The 11,160-nt window shown below is 43.0% G+C and overlaps 1 protein-coding gene across 2 annotated transcripts in view; it reads left to right on the top strand.

Annotated features, from left to right (window-relative positions):
• The window catches only part of WRNIP1 (WRN helicase interacting protein 1), a 28,236-nt gene extending 17,825 nt beyond the window's left edge, over nt 1-10,411 (top strand). The window contains exons 5-7 of one of the 2 annotated variants that reach the window (XM_065629580.1): nt 7,937-8,092; nt 8,960-9,039; nt 10,002-10,411. In XM_065629580.1, the coding sequence (XP_065485652.1) occupies nt 7,937-8,092; nt 8,960-9,039; nt 10,002-10,277 (512 nt within the window). In that variant the 3' untranslated portion in view covers nt 10,278-10,411. Of the gene's footprint in view, nt 1-7,936; nt 8,093-8,959; nt 9,040-9,318 lie in introns of both variants that reach the window. The other variant, XM_065629581.1, reaches the window with a different exon arrangement.
• Nucleotides 10,412-11,160: the final 749 nt, after the last annotated feature.

The raw sequence follows: 11,160 nt of genomic DNA on the forward strand, positions 1-11,160 counted from the left end.
AAGAGCTGATCACAGAATCACACAGAATCACAGAATGTTAGGGATTGGAAGGGACCTCAAAAGATCATCTAGTCCAATCCTCCTGCCAGGGCAGGAACACCTAGGTGAGGTTACACAGGAAGGTGTCCAGGCGGGTTTTGAATGTCTCCAGAGAAGGAGAATCCACAACCTCCCTGGGCAGCCTGTTACAGTGTTCCGTCACCTTCACTGAGAAGAAGTTTCTTCTCAAATTTAAGTGGAACCTCTTGTGTTCCAGCTTGAACCCATTACCCCTTGTCTTACCGTTGGTTGTCACCGAGAAGAGCCTGGCTCCATCTTCGTGACATCCACCCTTTATGTATTTATAAACATTAATGAGGTCACCCCTCAGTCTCCTCTTCTCCAAGCTAAAGAGACCCAGCTCCCTCAGCCTTTCCTCATAAGGGAGATGCTCCACTCCCTTAATCATCTTTGTGGCCCTGCGCTGGACTCTCTCCAGCAGTTCCCTATCCTTCTTGAACTGGGGGGCCCAGAACTGGACACAATATTCCAGATGAGGTCTCACCAGGCAGAGTAGAGGGGAAGGAGAACCTCTCTCGACCTACTAACCACCCCCCTTCTAATACACCCCAGGATGCCATTGGCCTTCTTGGCCACAAGTGCACAGTGCTGGCTCATGGTCATCCTGCTGTCCACCAGGACCCCCAGGTCCCTTTCCCCTACACTGCTCTCTAATAGGTCATTCCCCAACCTGTACTGGAACCTGGGGTTGTTCCTGCCCAGATGCAAGACTCTACATTTTCCCTTGTTATATTTCATTAAGTTTTTCCCCGCCCAACTCTCTAGCCTGTCCAGATCTCGCTGGATGGCAGCACAGCCCTCTGGCGTGTCAGCCACTCCTCTCAGCTTGGTGTCATCAGCAAACTTGCTGATAGTACACTCAATTCCCTCATCCAAGTCATTGATGAATATATTGAATAGTATTGGTCCCAGAACTGACCCTTGAGGCACTCCACTAGATACAGGCCTCCAACCAGACTCTGCCCCATTGACCACAACTCTCTGGCTTCTCTCCTTCAGCCAGTTTGCAGTCCACCTCACTACCCGATCATCCAGTCCACACTTCCTCAGTTTAGCTGTGAGGATGCTGTGGGAGACGGTGTCAAATGCTTTGCTGAAGTCAAGGTAGACCACATCCACTGCTCTGCCATCGTCAATCCACCTTGTTACGTCTTCATAAAAGGCTATGAGGTTGGTCAAACATGACTTCTCCTTGGTGAAGCCATGTTGACTGTCCCTGATGACCCTCTTATCCTTGGTATGTCTTAAGATGGCACCAAGGATAAGGTGTTCCATCACTTTCCCAGGGATGGAGGTGAGGCTGACCGGTCTGTAGTTGCCTGGGTCCTCCTTCTTGCCCTTTTTGAAGACTGGAGTGACATTTGCTTTCCTCCAGTCCTCAGGCACCTCTCCCGTTTCCCAAGACTTGGCAAAGATGATGGAGAGGGGTCCAGCAATGACTTCAGCCAGCTCCCTCAGCACCCGCGGGTGCATCCCATCTGGACCCATGGATTTATGGATGTCCAGATTGCTTAACTGGTCCCTAACCAGTCCTCATCAACTGAGGCAAACTCCTCCATTGCCCTGCCTTCCTCTGGGGCCTCAGGGGTACAGGGCTCCTCAGGACAGCCTCCGGCAGAGTAGACAGAGACAAAGAAGGCATTCAGTAATTCTGCCTTCTCTGTATCTTCTGTCACCAGGGCACCCACCTCGTTCATCAGTGGGCCTACATTGCCTCTGGTGTTAGTTTTATCTGCCATGTATTTGAAGAAGCTCTTCCTGTTGTCCTTGACCCCTCTCGCCAGGTTTAACTCTAAGGAGGCCTTAGCTTTCCTGGTTGCCTCCCTACATCCTCTAACAACAGCCTTATATTCTTCCCAAGTGGCCAGCCCCACCTTCCATGATTTGTAAACCCTCCTCTTCCACTTGAGCTTACCCAGCAGTTCCCTGTTTAACCACGCAGGTCTCCTGGCTCCCCTCCTTGACTTCCTGCGTGTCAGGATGCTCTGATCTTGAGCTTGGTAGAAGCAGTCCCTGAATGCTAACCAACTATCTTGGGCCCCTTTACCTTCAAGCAGCCTTGCCCACGGGATTTCCTCCAGCAATTGTTTGAAAAGGCCAAAGTCGGCCCTGCTGAGGTCCAGGGTTGCAATTCTGCTCGGTATTCTGCTCCCACCACAGGAGATTCTGAACTCCACCATCTCATGGTCACTGCAACCAAGGCAGCCCCCCACCTTTACTGCTTCAACCAGACCCTCCTTGTTAGCGAGGACGAGATCCAGCAGCGCACCTCTCCTAGTCGGCTCCTCCACCATTTGCATCAGAAAGTTATCGTCAATGCACTGGAGGAACCTCCTAGACTGAGGATGGCTGGCTGAGTAGTCCTTCCAGCAGACATCAGGGTAGTTAAAATCCCCCACAACAACCAGAGCCTGTGACTGTGAGGCCACGCTCAGCTGCCTGTAGAAGGCCTCATCAACATCCTCACTCTGATCTGGTGGCCTGTAATAGACTCCCACAACAGTGTCACCCCTGCCAGCCTGCCCCTTAATTCTCACCCACAGACTCTCAACTTGTTCCTCAACCACACCTGGATAGTACTCTATACATTGTAGTTGCTCTCTCACGTAAAGAGCAACTCCACCACCATGCTTGGCTGGCCTGTCTTTCCTGAAAAGGACACAGCCATCCACGACCACATTCCAGTCATGTGAGCTGTCCCACCACATCTCTGTTAATGCCACCAGATAGCCTTTATAAGTTCTGTTTCTTCTCTCCCTTTTGTACCAGCTGCTCTGGTGAAACAGTGTTTGTACTGAAATTTGGCCTCGAAACTACTTTTCCTTTACAGTATTGCCGGCTCACCCAGAAATTCCTCCTAAACAGGGTTTCCTCGTGCCACTTAGGAAGTGTAGGTTAGCTGGAAGACATATTTGCTACCCTTCAAACAGTTCTATGGTGAAATTATTTGTTCTTTAAGGTTATTAGAATATTGCCTTTTAAGAGGGTTGCAATGGAAAGAGGGAGAAGTAATTTGATGAGGAGGTTTGTTCTTGAAGGGCTTTAAAGCTCTCATTGCACTTCTACTCCTTTGAAAGACTTGGAAGTGCTCACATTCACAATGATGTGTTATGCAAAAACATGAGCAGTTTGCTTTGTTTTCAGAGTTGCTCTTTGAGGTAGTGAATTTTATAGCTTACCCAGGGCAGGTTCCCATAAATCTAATTACACTTAAGGCTTTCTAATGTGATAAACGCTCTTGCTAAATTTGTGACTTGGCAGTGTTAGGCATCACAATATTGGACACTATACCATTTTATGTGAGAGGGTTAAAAATCAGAGAGTGAGTATTAAAGATGGGGTGAATCCCCTTGAATGCGTACAGTAGTTCTTCAGCAATACTTCAATCATAGAATCACAGAATCATTTCAGTTGGAAGAGACCCTCTAGATCATCTAGTCCAACCATAACCTAACTCTAGCACTAAACCATGTCCCTAAGAACCTCCTCTAAATGCCTTGTAAACACCTCCAGGGACAGTGACTCCCCCACTTCCCTGGGCAGCCTGTTCCAGTGCCTGACAGCCCGCACAGTTTAGTATCAAATGATTATGCCAAGCAGTATTTGGAGAACTGATTGGTTTTTTTTGTTTTGTCACTGTATCCGGTATGCTCAATTAACTGTCACTACTCAAAACTTGTGATGAGAGGTTTCTCGAGGTAGTTTGTAACGTACATGCTTGCTTGTAGCCTTCTTGCTGCAAAGAGGAGATGATGGCTCATTGTCAGTAAAAAGTCAGCTGGGCAGATATTGATAGGGTGGCAGCTGAAAACTGGAGGGTAGGCAGGGGGAGGGAGAAGAAAAATTTTATGGGGTCGGTGGCAGGAAGAAGTCATGATTAGGAGGGAGCAGAAAATCTGACCGGTTTACCAGTGCGAGTCTCTCGCATCGTGTGAGTCCCTTGTGTGTTTGCTGTCGCCCTGTGGCTGCTGCCATGCAGAACTCTTGGCGTGATCATTTCTCCGGGCCCTCCTACGCATGTGTGCTCCCTTGGAGGTGGCCGCAGTGCCTCTTCGTGAGGCTTGCCGAATAGCACACGTCAGCCCCTTCTCCGTGGCAGAAATTCTTCGAGCTCTGTGTAGAGGTTTGGGTTTTTTTGTTAAGAGATTTTTAGAGGGGAAAGTGCTGTTTTTCTTTATTATATGAATGCCAAAGAACCTGCCACAGATATTGTCACAATAGCAGGTTACCTGCGTGTGTGCCTTTACAAATTTTCTCTCTTCTGCAGAGTAGTCTGCGTCTTGGTTGATCGTTTTTATCCAGAGCAGAGATACCTAGTTGTCTTTTTATGTACAAAGGGCTTCTGGAGAGACGCTGCTGTATAAATAGAGACACTTTCGTAGCATGTTTTAGCAAAAACTTTTTGAATCCCAGTTCTTGAGTGGAATCCGCAATCTTCTAATAAAGTGCTTTAGCCTTATAAAATGAGGGGACATACATGGTGCTGTCTAATCATGACAGCAGCAGCTACGAGTGAGTAGTGTTCAGAGTTACGTAAATATGGGATTTTGATTTTACATAATTATTTTTGCTCACCTTCAGCAAAATTTGGGAAATATGTCTAGTTGGGCATTCTTTTTTGTACTTTCACCAAGTAGTCAAGGAAGGAAATTATTCTTAATCCCATCATTAGGCTGTTGTTCTGATCTGTGTGCAGGCATGTGAAGGCAAGCTCTTTGGGCAGATAGTCTGTGCGTTTTAGCTGGAAGGACAAAGAAACAGCTCTAGTCAAATTTCACAGCCAACAGCCACCCTTGCAGCGTGAGTGGAAACAAACTATCTAGTCAGATTTTAACTTTCAGTTGCATTTTTTCTAATTTTGATTTTTTGAGAAAATGGTGCAGCAACCAAATTAATTAAAATTAACTGCAAATGGACAAAGACTAGATATTTAAGATAGAGTTGTATTGTCTCTTCTTCCTCTTATGTGTTGTATCTCACTGCTAGTACTGATTTACTAGCAAATACCAAAGATGTAGATCAGAATAATTGCAGGATTTTTAACTCATTATCTTTGTGGTAACATAGCTTCACTTATGGTAAAGACTGGGAATGCATTAAGATGGAGATAATTTATTCTGTAATCTGGAACAGGGTTGTTCCTTCTTTTTCTGTGGAGGTGTCTCGCACCATAATGTTTTTTGCCAGCTTAATTGTTTTCTTCTGGGCCAGAATGAGAAGTCTTTTCACCTGTGCTGTCTTCTAGTCTTTCATCTAAGGCTTTCTTCTGTCTTTTATTGGTGAGCAGTTGATGTTTACCTCTGGCTAAGACAGACAGGAATGTGAGATGGGGACTGTTATTTTACTTTTGCTTTCTGCCTTTACACATAGGGATCGCTTAAGAAGTCTAGATACTAGTTATGGTCAATGAATGAGGCCTTTTCCCTGTCTTCCACCAATAAGACTTTAGATAAATTAACATCTTAAATAAATTAGCTAGAAAACTCTTCATGAGCACATAAACCAATTTAGGGGCACAAAACTGGGAATCAAGAAGATTTATGCATCTCTGTAGATTAGACACTCTAGAAAATGTTGTTGTCCACAAAGCCTCCTCTGCAGTATCTTTTTTTTCTCTTAGGTAAGGTATTTGCCTTTGTGGAAGCTGCATAGAGCAAATGTATTTTAATTCCAAAAACTCTTTATGGAGTGTTGATTTCAAGAGATATCCAGGATGCAGAACACCTGCAATAGATAAGTTTGCATGTGTCTGTCTCTCAGCTGAATTTAAAAGGCCAAAATCCATGTATTGGCTAACCAACCTGAGAGACAGAGCAAACAAATAAAGGTCTATACAAAGTTCTGTCTAATTTTTTAAAACTGCTTCTGGTATCTTACATAGAAAACATGTAAACTGTATCTTTAAACAAGAAAACATAAACCCTCATCATCCAATGCATGTAATTGTATTTTGCCTTTAATTGAAACTGCACAGTATTTCTGAAGAAGTCCAAGTCTGATGTATAAGTGTTATCATCGTGTTGATGACTCCATCACTGACATTAGCTTTGTGAGGAAGGAGATAAAGGGAGAAAACTGTCTCCTTCCTCAGTGACATACTCTGAAAATACCCCACAGCCTATCCGCTGGTTTCCTTCTGCCTCTCTATCTGGTATCCCGAAGTGTGACACTTTACAGTAGCCCAAACAGTGTATAAAAGCACTCCAGCAAAAAAATCTGGGTGAGCGCAACCTCTGGAGATATACTCAGGGTTTATTCCTTGCTTCTAAGAGACCAAGAGACACCTCTTCCAGGAGGACGATGCGAGTTCAGCTGCTTAGGTTTACTGCTGCTAACTCAAGTGTTACGACGGAGCACAGACATGCTGTTTGTGTTGGCACGAGGGATGACTGCGTGCCGCAGAGCTAGCGGTGTGGAGTCCTATCAAAAATAGCTGCCGGCCTGCGTATGCTGGCAGCGCACGCCTTGCATTCCCCGCAGAACCACACTGCAGCATGAGCAGCGACGCAGGAAAATGGACCCAGTTTCTCAGCTGGGAGGTGGGCATCTTCAGGCTTTGGAAAGGGCAATTGCGGTGGTTTGGGGGCTTTGGTTTTCAGACTCATGCGTGCGGCCTTTTATTTTGCAGTGTCTACAAACAAGGGTGGTGTGTTCCGATACGGCCCTGGGGCTGTAAATCCTTTTAGCCGTGGGAAGAAGAGAAATATTAACAGATGGCTGTGAATGCAGCCAGTTGCCTTTATAATACGCAGTTAGCTGTGAGCCAAAGAACGCCAGACACTTTAAAACATAAGAAGATAGATTACGTGGAGAGTTTAACAGCAATACCACGGCAAAATACTCTTAGAAGTTTGATTAAAAGTAATGCATAAGAATCAAAACAAGCTGCACAGAGAAGAATTGCAAGCAGGAAGGGTCTCATTTGATGTTTGTAATGTTGACCCTCTATTTTTAACTGTAGCCCTAAAAGAGCTGTCAAATGGCTTTGTTTCTCCTTGGAGTCCATATCTAATCTTGTATTTAGCGTTAAAAAAAAAATCCATGTAAATAATTCAGTCTTCCCACCCCTTACTTAGCTGTCTGGCATTTCAGGTAGTTGACTTTTTTGTTTCATTTTGTCCATTTTTTTTTTGTTGAGCTGCTCAGTTTTCAGGAACCCTCCAGTAGTGCAGGTGTCTACAGCTGAACCCAACATTTCATAGGGGTTTGCCAGGGTTGTGTGCTGTGATCCTGTTTCCTCCAGATTGTGTTATGTGCCATCATTATGTATCCACAGCAGTGTTTCCTTTTTTCCCCCCATATAATACAGCAAGCACATGTCTGATTTACTGCACGCTTTATTTTCAAGTTTTCGTTGATGTGAAATTTCTTTTTTTCTAAAATATCACTATTGTATGGAACTAGATTTCTGTCATTCTTGTGTTGCCTTCTCAGAGCTGTGTGCGTGTCCAAAAGCAAGTCAGTGGTTTATATGTCCTGTTCATCAATTATGAGATATTCGCATACAGTTTTCTTCCTAAATGCTTAAAATATCAGGTGTGGGGTTTGTTTGTTTTGTTTTTTTTCTTTTGAAGGAAAGATCATTAGATTACCAAAATCAAATTGTTTGCCTTGTAATGTTTAAAAAAACAACCTCCTTTTCATCTGCTGTTGCTCTGTTATGTTTATACAGTTAGTGGAACAATCCATGTGGCAAAGCATGAATGTGCTGAAACCATCAATGAACACAAGAAACACGTATACATACAAAGAACTCAAAGAAGCAGGTTATGTTTACCTACTGTGATCTAGTAAAATATATTCTGCTCCCTTAAATGTATTTAACTTAATTTTCTCCTAACAGCTTTGTGTATCTCTTCTCCCCCATTCTAAATAGGAGAAGAACATTACAACTGCATCTCTGCCCTGCATAAGTCTATGAGAGGCTCAGACGAAAATGCTTCCCTTTACTGGCTTGCTCGAATGCTTGAAGGGGGTGAGGATCCGCTCTACGTGGCAAGGAGGCTGGTGAGGTTTGCGAGTGAAGATATAGGTAAGTATTTGTGGTATTTCGTGTTGGAATATTATGTTGAATGAAGATCTGCCAGGCTTCTGGCTTCCAAAGATTGGTGTTTGGAAGAAAAACAACCCCAGAACTGCTATGTGCAAAATGGGTACAAAATACTGAAGTGCTCCACACTCAAAAAACCTTTGTATCTGCAGACAGGGACCTATATGTGATGTCATTGTGATAATTACCTGTCGCAGGAGAAACAAAGATTTTTGAGTTCAGGTTTTGGCAGTGTATTAATGTGGATTCTTTAAACAATGGTGATTGCAGGTCAGCAGTAAACCTGTGTCACAGAAAATGCATATTTCAGGGGTGTCTGTATGTTTTTTAATGATTGTGGAAGGTTAATGTCTACCCTGACTTGCAAACCTCAGATTTGATAGCTGGTTCCCTAGTTATAAGGTCTCTTGATTGACTTATTGAAAGTAACAGATGCAGCAAAATTTTAGCACCTATGTGGTGGGTGAAGAGTTATGAGATCTGAGGAAGCTCTGTCTATGTAGCAGTATTTCCCCATTTCTTTCTCACTTCCAAAACACAAACGAATCACACACGGGCAGCTACTGCTCAGGCTGCCATCGTGTGGCAACAGATTCAGTCAGTTAAATCATAGCCATGATTTAGACCTTTCCTTTTTTGGGGGAACAGAAGAAGAGAGGCTGTGGATGGAGGGAGTACATCTTATGGATGCAAAGCATTGTCCCAGAAGTTACAACATCTGAGAAAGCAATTTTGAAATGTGCATGGATAACCTTCCTGCTCACAGGAGATGGAACACCAAATAAAAAGAAGAGACAGTAACTAAAGTAAACTGACTTTAACCTGCTTTTATCTGATCCCTTTTTGTAGGGCTGGCAGATCCTCTGGCTTTAACACAAGCAGTTGCTGCTTACCAAGGTTGTCACTTTATTGGAATGCCAGAATGTGAGGTAAAGGCTTCATTAATTCACTGGTTTGAAAGTACTGCAGGCTGTAAAACCTAGTTGTAATTATAAAAATAAACAGAGATTGCAAGGATAAGGCAAACTTAGTTACTTGTTCGTTCAGCACGCCCCTTCTTTGACAAGTAAGAGAACATTGTAGATCTTAAAATAGATGTTGTACTTTGAAATAAAATTCACTGCGTATTTATAGTTAAAATGTGGTATGTGAATTAACATCATTTTGCTCTCTCGATATTTTTTTTTTTCCTCTGTTATAAATCACAGAATCATCACAGAATCATAGAATACCAGGTTGGAAGGGATCACAAGGATCATCTGGTCCACCCTTTCTTGGCAAAAGCACAGTCTAGACAAGATGGCCCAGCACCCTGTGCAGCTGAGTCTTACAAGTGTCTGATGTTGGGGAATCCACCACTTCCCTGGGGAGATTATTCCAATGGCTGGTTGTTCTCATTGTGAAAAATTTCACTCTTGTGTCCAATCGCAATCTCCCCAGGAGTAACTTGTACCCATTACCCCTCGTCTTTTCCCTGTGACTCCTTGTAAAAAGGGAGTCTCCATCTTCTTTGTAGGCACCTTTTAAATACTGGAACACGGTGATAAGGTCTCACCTAAGCCTTCTTTTCTCAAGGCTGAACAAACCCAGTTCTCTCAGCCTTTCCTTATATGGCAGGCATCCCAGTCCTTTGATAACCTTTGTGGCCCTTCTCTGGACCCTCTTATATAAAATTACAGACTCTGATATTCTCAAGTAGCTATTGTTTTCTAGTAGTGAAAATCATGAAGAGCTGCATTGTTGTTAAATAGTAATGTTGACACTATAGTAGCAGGCAGATGTCAATTAAAAACATAACCCCTGTCATGCTACATGAACAACCTGAATAACAGACCTTCTCCCAGAGAGCTTAAAAGCAGTCATTTAACATTTTCCCTTTTCTTCTTTCCAGGTCATTCTAGCACAATGTGTAGTGTACTTTGCCAGAGCACCGAAGTCTATAGAGGTCTACAGGGCCTATAGCAATGTCAAAGAATGTCTGAGGATGCACACGGGACCTTTGCCACCCGTTCCGCTGCACCTGAGAAATGCCCCAACAAGGCTTATGAAGAACTTGGGCTACGGTAAAGGCTATAAATATAACCCCATGTACAAGGAGCCTGTAGAGCAGGACTATCTACCAGAAGAGTTGAAAGGAACAGACTTCTTCAAGGAATGCGAAACATGACTGCCTTGCTCGGGGTGGATTTTTATTTTATGACATGTACATTTGTACTGGGATGGAAATTCCGCTTACAGTTGCAGCCATCTGTTACTGTGTCAGAAAGTATTAAACCACTGAGCCTTTCAGATACTTTCTTATCCTTCTGGTTTTAGTACTGTTATTCTGAGGGTGTTTTGTAAAGAATTGCTGTTGGGCAGTCTAGAAATGCAAAAGGAAGCTTTATCAGTATAGTGCTGTCATCCTCTGGTTCAAATGGAGAAAAAATGAGACACCTGCATTTCTGGCTCTTACTGTGAGACAAAGAGTATTATTGTGCTGCTTTTTAAAATCAATGTCTATTTCAGATTTTGAGAACATTTATTTTTTTAAAAAAAAATTGTATTCCTCCTCACTAAAATACAGTAAACAAAATATAATTACAGTTTAATTCTTGCTCTCATGGTGTTCCAATTTTGTACAACACTTATTAAAACCAATAAATTTCTTAAAAATAGCATCTATGCATTTGGTTAAGTATTCTTAATGACAACAGTGTGGTTTTGAAAGCTTGATGTTCCTTTAACTTTGCCATCCTTACTTTCCAGAGCAAGTTTAAATCATTTTGGAAGTAGAATATTCATGAAAATAGTTGCATTATGTTAGTTTTTGAAGGCGTATCACTTAGAATTGTTATTGTGTGATGACATTTTTGGAAGTGCTTTTGGAAAGGAGATTCCTGGTAGTGAAAGACACTCATGTATTTCCAGTTGTGCATCAGAGATTCCACTAGCTTTGAACTGGAAAGCAGAGAAATACAAATTGACTTTCTGCTGTTACAACAGAGGGTTTGTCTTCCTTTTCCTACTAAAAACACATCCCCATCCAAGACTGCTGTTGACTGGAGATT

Source organism: Caloenas nicobarica, chromosome 2, assembly GCF_036013445.1.
Source record: "Caloenas nicobarica isolate bCalNic1 chromosome 2, bCalNic1.hap1, whole genome shotgun sequence".
Classification (NCBI taxonomy): Eukaryota; Metazoa; Chordata; class Aves; order Columbiformes; family Columbidae; genus Caloenas; species Caloenas nicobarica.